The following is a 23,937-nucleotide window of genomic DNA, read 5'->3' on the forward strand; positions in this document are numbered from 1 at the left end:
TGAAATTTTAGATATAGGTTCCTTGGACATGGATCTAACTTAATAACTTGATTTGAGCCCAAAACAATAAATTTTAAGGTGTCATAATAGGGGTCAAAGTTTTTTAAAAATCAACCTTTGCGGTCCCTTCCAAATTACTCAGACAATTTCAGGTCTAAATATTGGAAATTTTACATAAAGGATATTCAGAGATAGGGCAAGCTTTTTCATCAGTTTGGGTTGAAAAGTTTTAGTTACCAATATATAAATGTATGTATATATGTCTGTTTGCAGGTCTGCCTTAAACTTTTAATAAAGGTGGCGGATTTTACTAAGATCAGTATCGTTTTAAAGTTCGACCTTTCATACGACAACTATCGAAAAATTGGCTAAAAACATTAATATCTTCCCCTTCAACTAGGCACTTTTCTACGGGGGGGGGGGGGGGGGGGGGTCACTTTTTTCGCCAATAATTTTTAAAGTTATCCTCTCCTTTAGATTGTCTAGCCTTAATTTTAAAAAAATGTCGCTTCCGGTTTGGCGGTAGTCGTAACAGCATAAACGTTAGGTTTTACCCCGTTCTTTTCCTCCTTTGCGGTACGGGTTCGAGCCTGCCTTCCTACTACCACTTTTTTTTTTTTTGCTCAACATACACATCCAAACACCCGGGCAACGCCGGGCTGAAATGCTAGTAGTATTATAATCTTCAAATTTTTATTTTTAATTTTTATGTAGTTTTGTCCCATAGAACCAAAGATATGAGCATTTCAATATTCAATTTGGCTATGAGTATAGATATATCCATATATAGATACACCACCTTTTTTGGCAATTTTATAAGTTCCAAATATCGGCAACTATTGATCAGAATTCAACAAATGAAAGCTCGTTGGAAAGGTAATGACCTGAATTGTGTAGTGGGCTGTGACATTTGCCCTTAAGGTTACACATTAAGGGGATCATCCATCATCCAGAGCCTATTTTGCTACGTTTTTTTTTTACAGCTATTTAATATTCAATAATTTCTTTATTACAATTTCTTCTTTATCTTTTCCTCCAATCTATATTTCAACCACATGTTGTTCACAATATAAATATATTCAACATGGCAACGCTCATGTTGAAGAGGCTCTAAAAGCATGTTATGAAAAAGAATATCAAATATTCAAATTTTACAGTATTGTATGTAAAGATAAGACAAAAGCTATCCCATTGGTTATTGTGTAATGGAAACAGTCAACAATAAAAAAATTTTTTAAATATTTTTTTTTTTTTTAAATTAATTTTTAACAGTGTTCCCTAGGCAGGCAGTACTAGGAAAGAAGCTTTGTTCATGGAATCTGCGTTTAGATTTAGGTACATTTAGGGAGGAACCATAGATTAAATTGTTTGAAGTAAAATTAACATTTTCAGTTTTCAGAGAGAACTGTCATAAGAGAGAAAAGGAAGGCAAGACAGAGAGAAACAAAAAAGGAAATGTGAGAGAGAAAAGAAAGATAAATAAAATCTAAAATAGCAACCAAAAAATTGAGGTAAGCAATTTAACAGAATTTTTTTTTTTTATCAATTGTATGTTCTGAACTAGTTAAAATCGTGCATTCATTATTTTCACAAACTGTTATCTTCATCTTCATAGTTGCTGTTTCACCACGTTTTGGCCAACTCATCCTCTGGCCTTCTTCAGGTTATTAACTATGATGGGATAGGAATGAACGCACTAATTATAAAGCCTCATCTCAAAGGATTTAAAAAAAAAAAAAAAAAAAAATTGTTGGTTCTAGTGCACTTATTGATCTGGGCTGAAACATTATTTAGAAAGCCATTCTTAACATGGGAAGAGGCGGGTGTTTTGTATCTATTCTGTACTTCAACCTTACAATTCAATAAAAACAGATATCATAACACTTTAATTAAACTTAAAAATACGATTTAAAAAATAGTGCGGCTCACTAAGTGCACTAGCACCAAATTGTTTTTATGTTAATAAAACAGGAAGACTTACCCCTTCAGAATTTTCTAGAAATGAATTCTCCAGGTCTTGTTTGCCTGTGACAGGAATCACGGTGTACAAAACTTGATCGCATTGAAACAAATACTGGGGAAGAAAAAGAAAGAAAAAAAGAATTTTAAATGTTTATGTCTATTGGCAAACATGTATATTTGCTAGTAGAAGTATTCAGTCTTATTAAAAAAAGATAGGCTCTGTCTATCGTTCGACTTCCATACTCCTTTACCTATTAGCCAGGCACAGAAGTACTATCACAGGGATTCGACAGACACACACAGTGGTAGATCTTGTTTCTTGACTAGGGCAATGAACACCGTTTTCCCCACTCCTGACACATCCCACCCCTCTAAACTGGGCACTTAGGAGTGCTTGTGCCACATGCCAGTGCAATTAGATTGGGTTGACCATCGTCTGATGGGTTGAGGGTACTGGATTGGCAGTTCCTGGCTGCTGTTTCTGACTGGTAGTACAGTACCCTAACTCTTTGGTAGCGCTTAGAGCGGCTGCTCCATCAACAGTTGTATCGGGATGTTTGTAGTGCCATGTCGCACATGGAAAGGGACCCTGCACTCATCCCCGGTGGGCTTTCCAGAGGCCACAATCCTAGTTGATGAAAGCTCAGCTGATGGTCTAGTTGTGTTGCATGTCTGGTATTCTGCATAACCACTTGTTCAGCACCCCCTTACCTAAACTCTTTAAAAAAAAAAAATAATGATGACAATGCAATCAAAAATTACACTTAAACCAGGCTTAGGTTCAAACAAAATCAACTTGTCTCCTCCCTTGAGGCTTGCATTTACGAACATCCGTGGGCTTAGAACTAATTTAGATGATGTTGAAACATTTCTCCTAACAAACACCCCAGACATCTTAGCACTAATGAGACTAACCTACACTCCTTCATCCCTTCTAACTACTTGAACATGCCTGGATATCTCCCACTCTGCCGTAAGGACTCTGACAGACATATGCACGGACTTGGAGTCCATATTTGAAACACCCTTCACTTAACTAGAGAAACAAAACTAGAATCAGACGATCAAGCCTTTATGACTTAACATGCAACATTAGTTACTTTTATTTTCTTTACCGCTCTCTCCCTCGACTCAGGACTGTACCATAATAAACAAAGTCTCTGACAGCAAAGATACAGCACTCTCTCTCGACACTAGTGCACAAGTATATGTATTTAGTGACTTCAATGTCCACCACAGAAACTGACCTGGATTCTCTACTTACAGATGCAGCTGGTAGCACAACACATAGCTTCTCTATATCTCACTCCCTATCACAGAAAGTTACGTTTCCAACCCGTTTCCCAAACCAGCAAGAACAACACGCATCACTTCTAGATCTGTTTCTGACCACAGTTCTCGATGATTGTATAATGAATGCCCACAGCCCACTTGAGAATGCTGATCATGCAGTGATAATGGTCGAAATTGCCCTAAACTCTAGAGCGAAAACTGAAGAGCCATTGCTCAAAACAACGAGATATTATAAAAAGGCTGACTGGGAAGCCATCAGGGATCTAATCAGAGATGCTCCATGGGGAAATATCTTTTCTCTTCCTACTGAACAGTGCACAAATGAGACCACTGAATGGTTCAAAACGGCAATTGAAGCACATGTTCCCACGCGGAAATTTTATAGCAAGCCCCACTCTCTCCAATGGTTTACTTCTACTTGTGCAACTGCCATTGCGCAAAGGCAGCATGTGTACCGCAGATTTAACCGACATAAGTCCAGTTAAAACAGACAGAAGTATATAGAAGCCAGAAGTAACTGTAAGAAAGAAATAGCGACATCTAAGAGAGAATTTACTGAAACCACCAAAAAACGCATCAAAGCACAAAAATTAGGAACCCGTGATTTCTGGAAAATCTACAACAGTGTAGTAAATAATGGGCAATCAACAATTCCCCAACTAACCAACAATCATGAGGTTGTTTGCTCAGCAACCGAGAAGGCTAACATGCTTACCAGTCGGTTTGCCTCCAACTCCACACTAGACTCTGCTAACCACCCCCTTCCTGACTTTCCTTTGTGGACAGATGCCACACTAAATGATTTGAAAATCATCCCTCCTCAGGTGCATGCCATCATAAAAAATCTTGACACTTCAAAAGCATGTGGACCTGATCTCATCCCGGCTGTGCTATTAAAAAAATGTTCCACCAAAGTAGCTCCAGTTCTCTCCAAACTTTGCAACAAATGCCCAAGAATTCTGGCGAAAGAACTGACCCAGTAAATTATCGCCCCATTAGCCTCCTCCCACTTTTCGCCAAAATATTTGAATCCATAATTAACCAAGCTCTAGTCCATCACCTTACAGATGCTAAACTTTTGGCCGACCAACAATATGGATTTACACAAGCCCGTTTCACACTAGATATCCTAACTGTAATCTCTAAACGTATATACCATTCACTGGACAAAGCAGGGGAGGGTAGAGCGGTAGCTCTAGATATATCTAAGGCTTTTGACAGGGTATGGCATGAAGGTCTCCTCAGGAAAATCAGATCATACAGTATCACTGGATGAATACTTAACATAATTAAATCCTTCTTAGATAAGAGAAAAATCCAGGTTGTCCTCAACAGTCATACATCTAAACAATACGATATAAATGCGGGAGTGCCTCAGGGGTCTATCCTTGGACCTTTATTATTCCTAATATTCATAAATGACCTCCCTGACAAAATTGCCTCTGAGATGGGTATATATGCTGATGACACCACGCTCTCTAACAGGCACGACAGGAAAATAAATGAACACATATCCAAGGAAATGGCAGAAACACTAGGGGATGACCTCCAATCTGTAGTGGAATGGGGACAAAAATGGATAGTCACATTCAATGCTGCCAAGACTAAGCTTGTTTCCTTCAATAATTACAAGAAACCTTCTCTACTACCAATAGTCAAAGATTCATTATCTGAAAGTACTTTTTAAATTCCTCAGCCTAACGTTCACAGGAAATAGGAGTTGGAACAATTACATTGAGAGCACTGCCAGGACCGCTGCAAAGAAGGTAGGCTCTCTCTACCGTGCTAGAAAACTACTAACGCCCGAAAGTATTCTGTACCTCTATAAAGCCACCATTCGCCCATGTATGGAGTATTGTTGTCATATTTGGGCTGGTGCATCTGCTACTAGTCTCTCGCTCCTAGACAAGGTTCAAAAGAGAGTTTTCAAAGGTCCTGAACTGTCATCTAAGCTTCAGCCTTTGTCCCACCGACGAAATGTTGCATCCCTCTCTTTGTTCTACAAGTATTTTAATGATGAATGCTCTGATAAACTGCAAGCACTTGTGCCTCCACAACGTAAATACCCTTGACAAACCCGACAAGCAGCTACATCCCACCCCTACACAGTAGAGATCCCTAGATGTAAGAGAGCTTTCTATTCTAGTAGTTTTTCCCCAGAACCGCTAGACTTTGGAATTCCATTCCGGGTCTCTGCTTCCTCAACTGTACTGACATGCAGAAGTTCAAGTGTAACATGGACCAACGTCTTGCTGCCCAACTCCCTACATAGTACCCCAGTAGCTTATGTCCCTGATAGTAGCCCCCTACAACAAAGTGGCAATATGCCTTGTTTTGGGTGAACATGCAATAAAAAGAAAAAAGAAAAAAAAAGAAAAACAAAGAGAAAAAAGAAAAAAGAAAAACAAAGAAAGAAAAGAAAAAAAAAGAAATAAAGAAAGAAAAAAAAGAAAAAAAAAAGGTGCTTACTTGTAGGATGTTGCAGGCACATAATGCATCCACATCAAAGGCGACCAAAATTAAAACTCTCTGAAATTAATAAATAATAAAAAGTATTTCGATAAAAATTGTAGGAAAAGGAGGTTGATTTTAAAAAAGATTTTTTTTGTGCTTATACACATGAAAATCAAAGTTCCAAATAAATTAACAACAAACTTTTTAATATACTTACATCTAAAATATAAAAGCGAAAATGTATGTATGTGTGTTCGCTTTTTCTTTATGGCTACAAAAGGCCTTTTTTCAGAGAAGCGGTTGGTCGCCTAACAACTTTAAAAAACTTTTTATATCACATATAAATCGTAATATCTCAGAGTTAACAACGAAGCTCGCCTGTCTATTTAATTTGCTCGATTTCGGGAAGATAAACATTCAACATTTGTCGCTCGCCGCATGTGGGTTAGTCTTTTTCCTATAACATCTTGGGGGGGAAAAAAAAAGCGTTCAGCAGTAAATGCTATCCCGCAGTCTAACTTGACCTCATCAACTCATTAAAACGGGCACCTGCCAAATCCAAGTAATTAAATAAATTCAAACGTGTTTCCGTTAGCATATCGCGGTGGGGCAATGGTTAACATCGTGCGTTTTTTTTTTCACACTTTAATTTACAACTTTGCCTCAACGGTTTGGGTTAGATCCTCATACTTACTTTTTTTTATTTTTACCCCCCCCCCCCCCACCCGGAGTTTCCTCACACACCTCCAAACACCTGGGCATCGCCGGGTACCCCCGCTAGTCTATAATATAAAAGCGAAAATGTGTGTATGCATTTTTTTTGTATGTCCGCCGAAGGCTTTTTTTGGGGGGGAGGAGGAGGGAGGGGGTGTCACCGTTTCTCAGAACTTTTTATATACGCCCTAGATTATAATATGTCCGATTTACAAAAGGAGGTTGTCTGTATCTTTTATTTCAGCGACTTTCACATTACAAAATTCGTGCTGTGATTTCATTTCTCTACCACTATGGCATGATGTTTGACCTAGAAAACCACACGTTGATGTTCGTTTAACCACCTGCTCTTTTAAACATTTAATTTCAACCATTCTCAATTCCCTGCCCTTGTAGCATCGTGGTAAGTTATCAGGCTATTCGCCTCAAGGCTTTGGGTTCGAGCCTACCTCCCTACCAAAACTTTTTTTTTTCCTTTTCTTTTACACTAATAAACACCTGGGCAGTGCCAGGCACCCCTGCTAGTATTATATAAAAGAAACTTTGTGTTTGTGTGAGTTCGTTCCCTATGGATTCTTAAACAGCTGGACAGATTTTTAAAAAATTTCACACAAATTTATTTCATGTATCTGGCAGTGTTCTTAGGTTTTGTATCAGAATGTCTTCAATACGTATTGCTAATCAATAATCGAAAAAAATCTAATGATAGAAGTAAAAGGCGATTTTGACTAAAGTTAACACCTTACACAGCCTAACATTACAAGTGCATTTGAGAAGTTTTATTACCACACAAGCCAAAAAGCCAGACATAAAAATCAACAGTAGATCCTTTGATATGACAAGGGCGTGCTCAAATGACTTCTTCTGTTTAAAGCATAATTGGAGAATGATCCTTGACTTTTTCATTTAAAACTTAAATTCAAGCCGTTATCACTGCACAAGCAGAAAGGCCAGGCATATAAAATTAACAGTAGGTACTTTGATACGACAGGGCCGCATTTGAAAATGTTTCTGTTTAGAGCACAATTGAAGCATGATACTTGACTTTTGCATTTAAAACCTTAATTCAAGCTATTATATAAAATCAACAGTAGGTTCCTACAGTACAATGTAGACTACAAGACATAGTGAACCAAGTCACTGCGAGAGGCATGTGAAGCTTCCTCCAGGTGCACTGTGATGGGTCCTCAACTAGAGCGGGCAATAAATCAATTTGATTGTAAAATGGAAGATTTCACCGATTTTGATGATAAAAATATGGGAGTGTGAAACAGTCATTGAGCATCATTCAATCCCAGAATCCCTTCCTACTAGCACTTAACGGTTTTTACTTGGAATGCAATTTTCACCTGTACTCCATACTACCTATTTACTATGCCTCCCCACGGGACAGAGTTAGACACCAGGGTCGTTTTTTAACGTGGAGAAAGGGTACAAAAATAAAAATTGTCTCAGTCGTGAAGGATTTCTCCTCCACCGAAAGAGAACAAGAAATAGAAGTGCAGCATCTGAAGAACAGATACTACACTTTGATCTTGACCAAAAGGCATACTATATAAGCATTTTCTTTTCTTAAACGATTTAGAATTTATGTGAGATCATTTTGTTTGCTAAACTGATAATAGTCATAACAATTATATCTGCCCTTTCCAATCAATGATACTGAGAATTTCACAGGTGTTTGTATTTGTAAAGACGTGTAATTCAAAATAAATTTGAGTCAGATTTTACCATTTTAGATCGAAGTATGCATCAGCCAAAATTGAGGTTAGCCTATAGAATAATTAATCACCACGCACGAGAATAATTATATTTCAAAGAAAGAAAATAACACTGTCTTAAAAAAATTGGAAACCATGGTATGATAGAAAAACCAAAGTGAAAACGAAACTAAAATTTGCATACAACTCAACATAATACTTAAGATGTTATACTTGCTAGGGGGCGGACATACGAGGGGCGTGCAATAAGTAATGCCCATGACCCACTTCCAGTTGTCTGATCTAGCTGAAATTTTGCATGTGTAATGATTTATATACGGATTATGTGGCAAATTACAGCTCTGAACTAATTGTGGTTTCTGTTTTACAGGTGTTTGAACTGAGTCAGGTGTGAAATGGAGTCTGTTGAATGTCGAGCAGTGATCCGGTTTTTGTATTTGAAAGGACGCACACCAAAGGAGACTTTTGATGAAATGAAAGAAACTTATGGTGATAATGCCCCATCATATGACCTTGTAAAACGCTGGCATCGTGAATTCAAACATGGCTGGAAGTCTGTGGAAACAGCTCCCAGACCTGGTTGCCCCACCTTCTGCCATTGAGGAGGCATCTGTCCGTCAAGTTGAGGCTGCCATTTTGGAAGATCGGCGCATTACTATTCGCCAAATAGCCCAAGATGTCAAGATTAGTACAGGGTCTGTGGAAACTATAATTCATGACCATTTTCATATGCATAAGGTGTCCGCCAGATGAATTCCAAGGTTGCTCACACCATTCCAGAAGCGAGAAGGTGTTAAGTGGTCGAGAATGAATTTGGAGATGTGCCAAGAAGAGGAGTCAAAGTTTTTCAAAAGACTGATTACACAGGATGAAACCTGGGTCCATCACTATGATCCAGAGACCAAAGCCCAGTCAATGCAGTGGAAGCACTTGGACTCATCACCTCCAAAGAAGGCAAGGGTGCAGCCCTCCGCTGGCAAGGTCATGCTCAGTCTTCTGGGACCAGGACAGAGTAGTGATGACAGATTTCCTGGCAAAGGGTACCACAATTACAGGAGCCTATTATGCTTCACTTTTGAGAAAATTAAAGGAAGCTATCAAAATCAAGAGGCGGGTCACGATCAGCAAAGGTACCCTCCTCCTGCAGGACAACGCTCCAGTCCACAACTCGCATGTCACCAGATCAGAAGCAGGGGCGTGTGGTTATGAAATCCTCCCTACTCTCCTGACCTTGCACTCTCTGATTTTCACCTCTTCCCAGCCATGAAGTTGTTTTTGAAAGGAAAGCGTTTCCCAGATGATGCAGCCTTGATTTCTGAAGTCACGTCGTGGTTGGAGGACCAGCCGGAGGTGTTCTACAAAAACGGTCTCCAGAGCTGCATCAAACGATGGGAGAAAAGCATAACTCTGGGTGATTCCTATGTAGAGAAAGAATAATAACTGTGCCAAGTTTTGTTGCTCTACTGCTATGGGAGGTGGGTCAGGGGCATTACTTATTGAACACCCCTCGTATAAATGATGTGTCAAGTGTATAAAATTCAAATCAAATAAAAAAAAAAAAAAATTCATATTTATCCCAAACAAAGCAAATTATCACCAAGATGTAAGGGACTACTGTGAATTAGGGATCATGTTTACAGGGACACCCTAAGTAGGGAGCTGAGCAGTGAGAGGTCTATTCACTTTACATTTGAACATCTGTATGTTAGTACGGTCAAGAAAGCAAGATACAGGGAGAGAATTCCGAAGTCTAGCAGGTTGAAGCAAGAAACTTTTAGATTAGAATGCTTTGCGGCATGGAGGGGATCCCTACAATGAAGGTGTGAGATTTTTCTGCTTGTCGAGTTTTTTGGTTGCATTTACATCAAGGAGGGACAAGTGCCAAGAGTTCGTTGGAGCACATTCCATTAAAATACTTGTAAAAGAACAGGAATGCAACATTGCGTTGATGGGAAAGGGGTTGGAGTTTGGTTGACAATCCAGGATCTTTGAGATCCTTTTTGGATCTTGAGAGAGAGAGAGAGAGAGAGATAGTAGTGGTTAATGCACCAACCCATATGTGGTAACAATATTCCAGGTCTGGACAAATGGTGGCTTTGTAGTGAATACTGGCAGACGCCGATTGGTTGTTGAATGGTATGTCAACCCTTTTTGGATTATTTAGTGCCAAGTCCCTTTAATTTTGGAAAAAAAGTTGCTATGCTTCTTTATATTCTCAAATATTTATTTATTGCATTTGGTCTGATTGTTTTGTAGAAGAAAAAGGTTATATATTATTTCTTTTATTGGAATCCTTTGAGCTGAGTATTTTGTATACTTATTGATTTGAAGACTTATCCTCATCTTCATAGTTGCTGAGGTTTCACAACGTTTCAGCCAACTATTTCTCTGGCCTTCCTCAGGTGGTTAACTGCGACGGTATAGGAATGCTCAGTCTCTTAACTGTATCCTCAGTAATTACTGCCTTCCATAATTGTTGTTGTCTCACCACGTTTTGGCCAACTAATCCTCTGGCCTGCTTTTTGGGTAGGATTGAAACCGCTATTTTCAGTCAATACTCACTTGGAACCGTAGAGGCATTGATTGTTTTGTAGAAGAAAAATGTTGTTTTGCCTTTTGTGGAACATGATTAAGTTTTGCAAAGGGAAAGGACAAAAACACAATAACATCAATGTTTGATGCATTTTTTGCTCAGGAATATCAGTGTCTTCAAACAGGCTTATCTGGTAGCACTATTTTTTTTTTTTTGGGCAAAAACTAGTAAAACGCAAAAAAAAAAAAAAAAAAAAAAAAAGTAAAGAAAAAAAACAACAACAATTAGAATATGTGAACATTTATATACCATCAGAATGTTTTGTCCAAGACAAATTTAATACTGGATATGATAGATATTGTCAATACTTCTGATAGGCTATTCTGCAAAGCAGGATCAAACAGACTTAGAAATTTCTGTGACCCATAAGTCAGTCAAAGTATACAATGGTTTTCAGTTTGAAGCCAGATCCACAGCATCCCTCCAAATTCTTCACATTGCAATCAAATTGCCCTCAGTTGTCTGCTTCCAGTTTATTTTTAGTCTTCCTTTCCTCCTTTTTCCATCCATTGAAGCACTTAATAGTAATTCATAATCGAAAAATATGTTTTCTCCACCAACAACAATAAGATTACTTATCTACCATAAAAAATTTAAAACCCAAAATCCAGTAATAAAAAACAATGCCTCCCTTACCCTCAAGCCACAAGAATGAACCAATGTCATCTATAAGTTCAAATACCCCCGGTTTCTTCTCGTTCTGATAAAGTCTCTCTTGATTGTTTCTAGTTCACTTTGGTCTTCATCTTTTTCCATCACGGGTCCACTGAAGCACTTAGCAATTCTTTCCAGAACCAGTTTCTTTTGGATTCCTAGAATCTTTCTAAGACACTTGGAATCAAATATATTTAACTTCCTCTCTTGGCTATATTTGAGATGCCAAGTTTCACTTCCAAATACACGGTGGAACTATAAAATTGTCACACTAGAAAAAATGACATGATTCCATTTCCATTTGATGAAAATCGGTTTTCTTTTTTTGTTGAAAACCATTTACTAGTTGGCCAGCTGTGCACAAATCCCAAGAGCGATAGGAGCCTTCTATCATATCTGAAAGTGACACAATGTTCAACGAACGAGATCGGAGATATGTCGCTGTACAACTCATGTTCTCTACCGATCCAAATTATGACAACAGGATCATTGCCAGCATCCTCAAAATACATCGCTGGATTGCCACTAATAACAGGGACATGCGCAGGGTGATGAAAACAAAGTTTCCAGCCATGGTTATATGGTCTTTGGTGTGGTTTCAAGTGAGGACCACATCATGCCACCTCACATCTTCAAAGTCGGCTTGGGTCAACACCAAAGTATACCTGGATGTGCTGAAGAGTGTGTTGATCCCCTGATGCAATCAGGTGGCCACTGGCAGACCCTGGATGTGGCAGCAGGACTTTGCGCCGGCCAACAATTCCAAAGAGACCCAGGCTTGGTTTCAGAAGGAATGCTATGACTTTGTACCCTTCTCCCATTGCCCCCCCCCCTCTACCGACCTGAACCTGCTGGACTACTTTGTTTGGTCACACATCGAGAACATCACAAACATAACCTCCCACAACATCAAACCAGAGTTCCCGACCTTGCTGTTCATAAAATATGCTTAAATATTAGATTTTCATTCATGCAGACTTTGTAATTATTATTACAGAGCCAAATCTCTATTGAATATTATATTGTACCTAATATATATTGATTTTAAAAGTAAAAAATAACAACAACAAAAAAAAAAACCCCCAGATAACTTGGCTTCCATCAGCTAGAATCGAAACCAAAACATTTAGCGCTCAAACCGCATTCCTTACCGTTTGAGCTAACTCGATAGATAGATAAGAAAGATTTAAAATTAAACGACTTCTAGCTATGACTATGATGACTATAATTGAATTTGCGTATGCGGCAAAAGTAATAGAAACATGTCGGCCAGTTGAAATGAACATTTTGCATTTCAACTTGCTAACATATTTCTGTATGCGTTATTCAATCCAAACAAAGATTTTACTCTTTATAAACCATTCTTGGTGTATCATTATTATTTCCTGTTAATTTCAGTGTTATGTGATTAGCAGTTTAAGCGTTTATCAGCTAAATATTTACAGACAGACATCCACTGTTTTATTTATATAGATGCTATAAAATTCTGGTTGATGTTTTATGTCAGAAATATGGCTCTGGGCCTCTTTCTGCTGCTCAAGTGCAGATAATTATCCAAAGATTAGTGAAAGTTATATAAAATCTGCCTGCTCAGTTCAAGAAAAACTTTTTAGAGCCATAGTGGGGACGGTGCTGCTTTTATGGTCCACCAGCATGGATTCTTAGTAAGAAACTTGAAAGTAAATTAGATGGAACTTACACCAAAATGCTCCGGGCAGTATTAAACTTAAACTGAAAAACACCCAACCATTAGCTGTCTGTATGGTCAGTTGTCCAGGATCTCTTCAGTAATAAGAAAAAGAAGAACACGATATGCCGGACATTGCTACAGAAGAAAAAAATGAGGTCGTCAGTGATGTGGTACTGTGGGATCCCAAACATGGAACCGCTAAAGTAAAAAGCCTTGTCAAGATGTACACGAAATTATTGAATTATTGACAGAAGACACTGGCTTACAAACACGATACGATGATGATGCATTGTCAGAAATTGCATAACTTGAAATGCAAACATTCATTGGTTGATAAGAATTTGATGTCATGTTTTTGTTACAGCTTTTCTCATTGATTGATTTGAATTTAACCCGCGCACGCGCAGGCAGTTAAACTGAAAAAGTCTGTTCACATATATATATATATATATATATATATATATATATATATATATATTATATATTTTTTACAAGGGAACCACCAATTATCAAGGCCCAGAGGCCACTCAAGGATAAGGGTTAAAGAGTGTACAGTGGTCAAAAGGACAATATCATAGTAATCATTTAAGTGTAAATTTGTTAAATTGGATTATTTAAGGGGAATGGGTCATCAAGAACTTGTTTATGTTGGACTTGAAAACAGCGATATTGTAGTCAGCTGGAAAGCAGGTAAACGGAAGAGAGTTCCACAAGTGTGGAGTTCTTAGAAAGAAACTTTGTTCATGGAATCTTTGTTTAGATTTAGGCACAGATAAAGAGCGGGGGAATTTATTAATAGTGTTTCTCGTGAATGTTCGGCGAGGGTGGAGGACCATAGATTGGAGCTCAGACAAACACTTACCATGAAAATAACGACAAAACAGAGACATGCTCACAACGTCTCTTCTGTGAGAAAGAGGAAGAGAAAAGGGCATCCTCCACAATGCTAGGAAATCTATTCTAAACTCTGTCAAGGCAGGATAAGTTCTTCCTAGCAACTCCTGCCCAGATGTGACAGCAATACTCCATCTTTGGATGGGTTTTTTCATCTCTCCTTACATGCATGGACTCATTAATTTAAGGATGATTAGGGCCCTCTCTCCTGCCCTCTGTGAAATTATTCTACCTAACTAATTAGGTTTCATTCCTTGACGTAATATCATCTCTTAAATCAGCTAAAAATGTTGATATTGAAATTACTATTTGGTGGAACCAACCGCCTACTCTATGGGAATCTATAAATATAAAAGCGAAAATGTATGTATGTTTGTATGTGTGTTCGCTTTTTCTGTGTGTCTACAAAAGGCTTTTTTCAGAGAAGCGGTCGGTCGCCTAACAACTTTTAAAAACTTTTTATATCACATATAAATCATAATATCTCAGAGTTAACAATGAAGCTTGCCTGTCTATTTAATTTGCTCGACTTTGGGAAGATAAATATTCAACATTTGTTGCTCGCCGCATGTGGGTTAGTCTTTTTCCTATAACATCTTGGGAAGCGTTCCCGCAGTAAATGAAATACTATCCCGCAGTCAAACTTGACCTCATTAACTCATTAAAACGGGCACTTGCCAAAGCCAAGTAATTAAATAAATTCAAACGTGTTTCCGTTAGCATCTCGCGGTGGGGCAATGGTTAACGTTCCACTTTTTTTTTTTTTAACTTTGCCTCAAGGGTTCGGGTTCAATCCTCATACTTACCCACCAAAACATTTTTTTACCCCCCTCCCCGAAGTTTCCACACACACCTCCAAACACCCGGGCAACGCCGGGTACCCGTCGCTATTCATAAATAAATGCACCCTTTTACTAAGAACATTAAAACCCTACTCAGTAGAGATTTAACTAATGCTTCTTGCGAAGCATCACCTACCAGACTCAACCGAGATGCAAAACGATGCAATGATTTTTGCTACCAATCATATACCGGGTAAGTTTGCCTTTCATTCATGGTGTCAATTTCTCTCGACCAGTTAGTTCTAAATTATGTGAAATTAAATTTCTCACAGCATCCAGCACTGCATTTAACTGTTTAGCTGTCTGCAGTCTGATCATGGGTTCTGGCAACCGCTTGCAGAGTGTTGTGACCCAGACCGAAAAGAGACCTTTGGTTGACTTATTTTTTTTACTCACATTCACCCCTAAAAAGCGTATCGCCACTTGGACTACTATTTAGGACCATGCCTAGGAAAGATTAACAAGATGTTGGTTTACATTACATTTAAACTTCTGCATATCAGTACAGTCAGGGAAGCAGGCAGCAGGAAGGGAATTTCAAAGTCTACCTGTTCGAGGGAAGAAACTAGAAAACTTTCTGGCATTTAGGGACCTCAACACTCAGTGAAGGGGTGTACATTGAGGGGGCACAAGTGCAACGAGTTCATCAGAGCACATTTCGGTGGGGTTCACTCATCACGAGAGTGAACAACAAATGGTCGGATCAAGTATATATTTTTTAAATAAGAAAATCAAAATATACAATTTTTAGCAATTTTACTACTGAACTGTATTGAACATAAGGTTGATTTTTGACCCCGACACTTCCATTTGAGTTGTCTTCCCCTCATTTATTTCATCAGATTTCATCATGGCCGACGAAAACACTACGACTCGCTCGATCGTAAAATTTTGATTTCTCTTGAATAAAAAAAAAAATACTTGATCGATTTACGTAATTTTTGGAATATGACGTCTTCGTTCAGTAACGTGTACGAACATACATCACAGACTTTTCTGTATTTTCTTTACTTTTAATTGCTGCCATAAGTACCAATTTGAATAAGTACCATATTTTGTTTTGTAAATAAAATATTGATTGATAAACTCAATTAAAAAAATAGAAATTATCATCTAATAATATTTCCGGTCTCCTTGGCCTTTTGGTCAAGATCAAAGTAACGGGCAGTCTATCAACTAGACGGGGTTGGGAGGGTCCTACTAATCACCTTTTGTTTTTTCTTCCCCCGCCCTCGACACAAATGAATTATTGTACCATTTTATTGTTATCTTTTTTGTTTTTACACGTCAATAAAAAATGTTTTAAAAATTGGGAGTTAAGTAGGACGTCCCCAAATATGAAAGGGTGAATGCGGTATTATGGTGAAAGAAGATACTAGCTGGGAGAAACTTCTGACTTTGTTTAGTTCTGGAGTGACAAGGATGACCAACGACCCCCAAAATCCCCCCTTTTGAGTTGGCCATGTGCCTAAGTTTTTTGTTCATCGTTGATTTTGACTGTATTTTTTAACATGAATAAAAGATTTAATATCTCAAAGTGTAGTATCTGTTCTTCAGATGCTGCACTTCATTTTCTTGTTCTCTTTCGGTGGAGGAGAAATCCTTCACAACTGAGACAATTTTTATTTTTGTTCCTTTTCTCCACGTTAAAAAACGACCCTGGTGTAACTCTGTCCCGTGGGGAGGCATTGTAAATAGGAACTATAAATGAAAAAAAAAGAAAAGAAAAAGTTTTTAATAAATAATTAGCGTAAAAAAGAAATTTGATGCATAATTATAAAGATGATTAATATAAAAATAATTTCGATTTAAAAGTTTTAAAATTAATCCCGAAAGCTGACGTCGAATGAGGCGCATTTAATGTTTTCGTTTTGTGTTAAAAACAACAAAATTCACAAATTTTAAAACGAATAAAGCATTAATAAAGTGAAATTCGAAGTTTTTAATTAAATGGAGACAATTTTTTGGTACTAGTGCAGTAGTGCACTTAATGATCCGTGCTGAAATAATAACGTTATTATTTAAAAAGCCATTCTTAACATAGGGAGGTGAGGGTCTTTTGTAACTATTCTAAACTTTAACCTTACAATTGAATAAAAAAAAAAAAAAACCCAAAAAACATTACATAAAACTTTAATTAAACTTGGAAATACGATTTAAAAAATAGTGCGGATCAAGTGCACTAGCACCCCTAACCCCAATCAAATATATAACAAATAAATGTTATCAAAGGTAAGTTAAGTTATTTTTCTCTCTAACCGGATAATTTTTTAGTGTTTTTATTTAATGTTAAGTGTTTATTCGGCTCGAAAAACATGCAGTGTTTACCGATGTATTTGAAAAATGCAAATGGCGATGGACTCTGTGTTGAATACGTAAGTTTGGAAAAATGAGTTAAAACTAAAAAACTATACAAAATACTGTTAAAAAACACTCAATACATGTTACTGTATGCTGATAGATATTCGGTGGGTTTCTAACAGTATTTTGTACAGTTTTTTAGTTTTAACTCATTTTCTCAATCTTTATCTTTTGATTATTAATTTGTTAGGTGAAAGTACGGAATAGTTAACAACGCATGTCGCATCCCTCCCCATGTAAAGAATAGCTTTCTAAATAATGTTATTTCAGCATGGTCTTTATTCTGCATAAATGCCACAATAATTCAAAATTAAAATTAAAAATATTCATTTCAACATTTTTTTCATGCAAAAATTTTGTTTTCACGTTTTTTCTTACTGCGAAACATTTCGTATAAAAAAATTGTTTTTCATTACCTGATGTTGAACTTTATCGTAAAATTCCTTTTTAGCGTCTTTTATCAACATTTTTTTTTTCGTGAATAAATAAGAAAATAATTATTTTTGTTTCAAAAGATGTCTTTTTTTGTTTTTGTTTTGAATCTTTTCTAAGTTGAAACGTTTCACGTTTTTCTCATGTTTTCGCACAATTTATTTTCTGGCGCTCGACGATTGTAATTTGTAACGACTTTTCTGATTGGTCGATTAAAATACGTGTTTCTCATTATGTTTTGACGCGTTTTTAAGCTAAACATTGGGATAAAAATACGTTTTAAAACTTCAGTGACATAATATCTATTAAATTCACTAAAAATTGATTTAAAACATTTAAAATATTAATAAAAAAGGTTTTTGTTCAACTTTTACTGCTTTGTTTAATTGACCAATAGAAAGCAGTTTCACCACGGACATGTTAGGATTACTGGATTTGGCCCATTTAAGGCCAAATTTGGTTAATTTGGCCCTTTTTTTTTTTAGCGATTTGGCCTTCAAAAATTGTATTTGGCCTTTTTAAATTTTGGCTTTTATTTTGATTTTTTTTTTTCTAATTCATTCTTTATTACCTAGAAGAAGGTGTATTGACATTTTAGTTGCAAGGGAGTACTTATTAGTTAATATTGAAGCTTACTCTTCATTTGTGAAGATTAAAAAGTCGAACAAAGCGGTGACCAAATGATTAGTGTCCCCGCTAGTAACAGTTCCGGCTTGTTTCGTTTCAATATTGACTCTAAATATAATAATTACGTTTATATATTGCAAATACATATAATAGATTATTTATTGGTTTTATCATTGTTTCTTCTTTTTAAAAATATACAAATAAATATTATTCTTTTATTATTATTCTATTCATTATTGTTTTTTTTTTTTTTTTTTTTTTTTTTTTTTTTTTTTTATGATACTCATTCATCTTTTGACCCGGATTTCCATGATATGGCGCGTACCGCCGAAAAAAACCGAGTAGCGATCGCGGGCGACACCCAACAGCTGTCGGGGACCGTCGGCAAAAACAAAACAAACAAACAAACAAACAAATAAACAAACAAAAACTCTAATTATTTTGGTAAATTTTCTTCTTTTTAAAGTAATTATGTGATAAAGCGGGATAAGGAAGTATTTTTTATTTTTATTTTTAAAACCATTTGGTTGAGGGTTTTGATTAGCCAATAAAAATAGGACTTTCGAAATGGAAGCAGACGACTTTCGACTTTCTGAATAAATTGGAAGAAGAAACGGTGCTTATATGCACGTTACCGCGCTATTTTTATTTTTTTATTTTTTTAATTTTCAAGCTAAATTAAAGTTTTATTTATTTATTTATTTTTTTAATTACATTTTCACCCCAAACAAGGCATATTGCCATTTTGTTGTAGGGGGCTAGGTGTATGAGAATTTTTGTAGGAATTTTTGACACCCCTAACACGAAACTGCGAATAAAATATAAAAATTTCGTAATTTCTCTTTTAAAAGTGGGTTGCTTATTTTCAATATGGATTATACTTCCAAAATAGACTATTAAAGTTGTTTTAAAAGTAATAGAAATATTTTTTTAATTTATTTTTTAAAAAACAGTAATGAAATTAATTGAATTTTACGAGTTCAGTATTTTCAATTTTTAAACTTGAAAAATCTATCAAAATATTTCTATTGATTCTATTTGTACGATATTTTCAGGGTCAATGTGAAATTTTATGCTCTTTCCAATAAACTGAATATAATATTTTAGACAAACGTTTTTTTTTAAATTCACCCCCTCCCATTTTCAAGTGTCTATTAAAAAGTAAATAATTAATTTACTCACCAAAGTTTTATATATCACAAATTGAAGATAAAAGATCAATAAATTATATATTCAAATTTAAAAAAAAAGTAGTGTTTTTTAGAAATTTACCTGTAAAGTTTGAAGTTTAAAACCTTTTTTTAAAAAAAAAACCCACGGTGTTTTTTTTTTTTTTTTTTTTTTTAAATGAAACCTTGGTCCTTGCTCCTTTAATTTAATAAAAATTAGGGCTTGAATTACATTTTTCAAGTAGTTATAAGCTTGGAAAGACAGGGGGTCGAATTAATTCACGCCTCCCATTTAGAAATGTCTATTAAAAAGTAAATAATTAATTTACTCACCAAAGTGTTATATATCACAAATTGAAGATAAAAGATCAATAAATAATATATTCAAATTTAAAAAAAAAGTAGTGTTTTTTAGAAATTTACCTGTAAAGTCTGAAGTTTAAAACCTTTTTTTTAAGAAAAACCCACGTTGTTTGTTTTTTTTTGTTTTTTTTTTTAATGAAACCTTGGTCCTAGCTCCTTTAATTGAAAAAAAAAATTAGGGCTTGAACTACAGTTTTCGAGGAGTTGTAAGCTTGGAAAGACGGGGTGGAATTATTCAATATTTTTCACGAAATTTCTGACACACCTAGTAGGAGGCTACTATCAAGAACATAGGCATCAGGAGTACTGTGTAGGGAGTTGGGCTTCAAAATGTCAGTTCACGTTACACTTGAACTTCTGCATGTCAGTACAGCTGGGGAAGCAGGGACCTGGCAAAGAATTCCAAAGTCTAGCTGTCCTGGGGAAGAAACTACCGGAGTAGAAGGCTCTCTTACATCTAGGGATCTCTACTGTGAAGGGGTGGGATTTACCTATTTATCGGGTTTGTTGGGGCTATTTACGTCGAGGGGGCACAAGTGCTTGCAGTTCATCCGAGCATTCACTGTTAAAGTACTTGTAGAACAGGCAGAGGGATGCAACATTCCGTTGACGGGGCAGGGGCTGAAGTTTAGATGACAGTTTAGGACCTATCAGATTGGTGACTCTCTTTTGAACCTTGTCTAGGAGCGAGAGACTAGTGGTAGATGCACCAGCCCAAATATGACAACAATACTCCATACATGGGCGAATGGTGGCCTTATAGAGGTATAGGATACTTTCGGGTGTTAGTAGCTTTCTAGCACGGTAGAGGGAACCTACTTTCTTCGCAGCAGTCCTGGCGATACTCTCGATGTAATTGTTCCAACTCATGTTTCCTAAGAGCGTTAGGCTGAGGAGTTTAAAGGATGTACTTTCAGATAAAGAGTCATTGGCCATTGCTATTGGTGGTAGAGAAGGTTTCTTGCAATTATTGAAGGAAACGAGTTTAGTCTTGGCAGCATTGAATGTGGCCATCCATTTATGTCCCCATTCCACTACAGATCGGAGGTCATCCTCTAGTGCTTCTGCCATTTCTTTAGATATGTGTTCATTTGTTTTCCTGTCATATCTGTTATAGAGTGTGGTGTCATCAGCATATATACCTATCTCACAGGCAATTTTGTCAGGGAGGCCATTTATGAATATTAGGAATAATAGAGGTCCCAGGATAGATCCTTGAGGCACCCCCGCATTTATATCGTATTGTTTAGATGTACGATCGTCGAGGACAACCTGGATTTTTCTCTAATCTAAGAAGGATTTAATTATGTCATGTATTCTTCCAGTGATACCATATGATCTGATTTTCCTGAGAAGACCTTCATGTCATACCCTGTCAAAAGCCTTAGATATATCTTGAGCTACTGCTCTACTCTCCCCTGCTTTGTCCAGTGACTGGTATATATGTTCAGAGATTACAGTTAGGATGTCTGCTGTTGAACGGGCTTGTCTAAATCTATATTGTTGGTCAGTCAAAAGTTTAGCATCTGTAAGGTGATGGACTAAAGCTTGGTTAATTATTGTCTCAAATATTTTGGCGAAAAGTGGGAGGAGGCTAATGGGGCGATAATTTACTGGGTCAGTTCTTTCGCCATAATTCTTGAAAACTGGTATACAGAAGCAGTTTTCCAGCAGGCAGGAAAGCAAGATTCATTAAGGCATTTGTTGCAAAGTTTGGAGAGAACTGGAGCTACTTCGGTGAAGCACTTTTTTAATAGCACAGCCAGGATGAGATCAGGTCCACATGCTTTTGAAGTGTCAAGATTTTTTATGATAGCATGCACGTGAGGAGGGGTGATTTTCAAATCATTTAGTGTGGCGTCTGTCAACAAAGGAAAGTCAGGGAGGGGGTCGTTAGCAGGGTCCAGTGTGGAGTTTGAGGCAAAGGTGGTAGCTAAAATACCGATAAATATTTTAGAAGGCAGGAAATATGAGGAACTAAAATGCTCCTTGATTGAGTCCCACGAAAGGACCAACGGGAATTGCTCGACAAACTAATGTCAACTAACATTATAACTGTCCGTCCTTCCGCATATCTTCAAGAGATGCTGTCTATTGCAAAAAGGATAGATATTAGCAAAGAGATTGTTCTTCAGAAACTTTTGCAAGCCTTACCCGTAACAATTTCCCCGGTCATTACCTCACAGAAAGAGCTAAACGCATCTCAACTAGGAAAACTAGCAGACGAACTAATGCTCTTGTTGAATAATATAAATTCAACAGCGTTTACCACTCAGCATACCAACAAAAACAAGAGCAACGTTCGAATACCGATAGGTGTTAAACCATTTTTCCCTGAACAAAAAACAAAGATATGCAGAGCACATATTTACTTTGCGGAGCAAGTCAGAACCTGCAAATCCTGGTGCAAATGGCCAAAGAAGCGAAACATAAAAATACTACGAAGCTCACGCACTATATTAAACCTTCCTCTTCCCTACAGTGTAAAAGACAATTCTCACTCCTTAATCCTTCCTTACACCTAGTCACCCTGCTTACTGACTTCTCCCCTATCAGCCTGCTGCTACCATCCAAGTAGAGCACGCTGGTGCCTTTTCAACGAGAATGAGGCAGAGTTCACTGAGTCGATGTCCAGTACACATGTGTTTTGACGACTGCTATACTCATGTCATCTTACCATGTTCGCAGTGTTAACAGAAAATAAAATAATCCTTCAAATTAGTATTTGTGTTGTGTCTTATTCAAACGAGATAACAGCAAATATTACATACACATAAATATAATCAGTATATATAGAAACTGAGGCATGTGCATGCAAGCATTGTGTGTTTTTCTAAACAGTGTACTTATTGTAAATAAAAAAAAAGCAGACACCTGAGGTGAGGTTGAAAACAAAACCTAAAGACATTTAGTCAAGTATGATATCTATTGCACCAGCTTGACACAGCATTTAAAAAGTGTTTTCAAAAAACCTTATTCTTTACATAAAGAAGCTGTCATGTTTCTTGACTGCACATGCTCAGTCATGAAACAGTTGACAGATAGATAAAAATCCAATGAGCCCCACGTATCAATGTTCTAGTTTTGACCCCCTGAGAAGTCCTTTTTCCGGATGAAAACTGATTAAAAAGTTTTCCAATTGTCTGAATATCCTATCTACCAAATTTCAAGTCTGTAGATCGAAAATTCATTGAGTATATAGGTTGAGAAGTGTCCTCACACGCACATTCTCACTTTTATAGATATATATATATATAGATTACTTTGTCAAATTACTCAATCTGGATAATAAATGCAGTTTTTGTGTTGCCCTAATTATAACTTTTCTTGGCACATTTTAGTTGCAATTAAATACTTATAGATGTAAGAAGCTGTTATAAAGTACTTTAAAGGGCCACAATTATCCCCTTCCATCGGCAGAAGATCTATTCTCAAAACTAAACGGAGGAAAAAACTTTTCCAAGATAGACTTCTCGGAGGCGTACTTGCAAATCAAGGTCAATGATGAATGCTCAAAGTACCTGTGCATTAACACGCATAAGGGTATCTGAAAGCTAAAGAGGCTTCCTTTCGGCTTAAAGGTCGCCCCTGCTCTTTTCCAACAGATAATGGATAAGATGCTCGCAGGGTTGGAATTTGCAATGGCATACCTTGACGATGTCTTGATAAAGAGCCGTAATTAGCAAGAGCACAAGAAGCACATCAGAGAAGTATTTAAAAGAATAGAGGTGTTTGGTTTCACTTTTATAGATATATAAATATATATATTCAAGGTTTAAAATATTCAAAAGTGAGAACCATTGAATTTTACGAGGTTGTTGATTGTGTTCAATAAAAAAAAGAAATTATCTTATTCAACTTAGGTAAACAAAATCACTATCCGTCGTAAAAATAAATCTACTGTTTAAGTCTAAAAAGACTTCATGGGGCAAAAACACAGATCCTCTGATGAAATCTTTTTAGACTGATCAGTAAATTTATTTTCATGATTTTGTTTATCTTAATTGAATAAATTATATATATATATATATATATATATATATATATATATATATATATATATATATTAGCAGGCTGCCCGGCGTTGCCTTGTCTGCATGTGTGTGTGGAACGGTCTCTATCAAACTACTTTATCAATTTTTTGTCTACAGACTTGAAAATTGATATA

At 36.6% G+C, this 23,937-nt stretch overlaps 1 protein-coding gene across 2 annotated transcripts in view; it reads right to left on the reverse strand.

Annotated features, from left to right (window-relative positions):
• LOC145259276 (cell division control protein 45 homolog) overlaps positions 1–17,994 on the reverse strand; it is an 88,519-nt gene extending 70,525 nt beyond the window's left edge. The window contains exons 1-3 of one of the 2 annotated variants that reach the window (XR_013864148.1): positions 17,595–17,985; positions 5,725–5,784; positions 1,982–2,074 (exon numbers count right to left, since the gene is read on the reverse strand). Coding sequence is in view for 1 of the 2 variants with exons in the window: in XM_080117116.1 (XP_079973242.1) it covers positions 1,982–2,074; positions 5,725–5,784; positions 17,595–17,645 (204 nt within the window). In the remaining variant the exon portion in view is untranslated. Of the gene's footprint in view, positions 1–1,981; positions 2,075–5,724; positions 5,785–17,594 lie in introns of both variants that reach the window. The other variant, XM_080117116.1, reaches the window with a different exon arrangement.
• Positions 17,995–23,937: the final 5,943 nt, after the last annotated feature.

This window comes from Euprymna scolopes, chromosome 34, assembly GCF_053919585.1.
Source record: "Euprymna scolopes isolate OS-2025 chromosome 34, ASM5391958v1, whole genome shotgun sequence".
In the NCBI taxonomy this organism is placed as follows: domain Eukaryota; kingdom Metazoa; phylum Mollusca; class Cephalopoda; order Sepiida; family Sepiolidae; genus Euprymna; species Euprymna scolopes.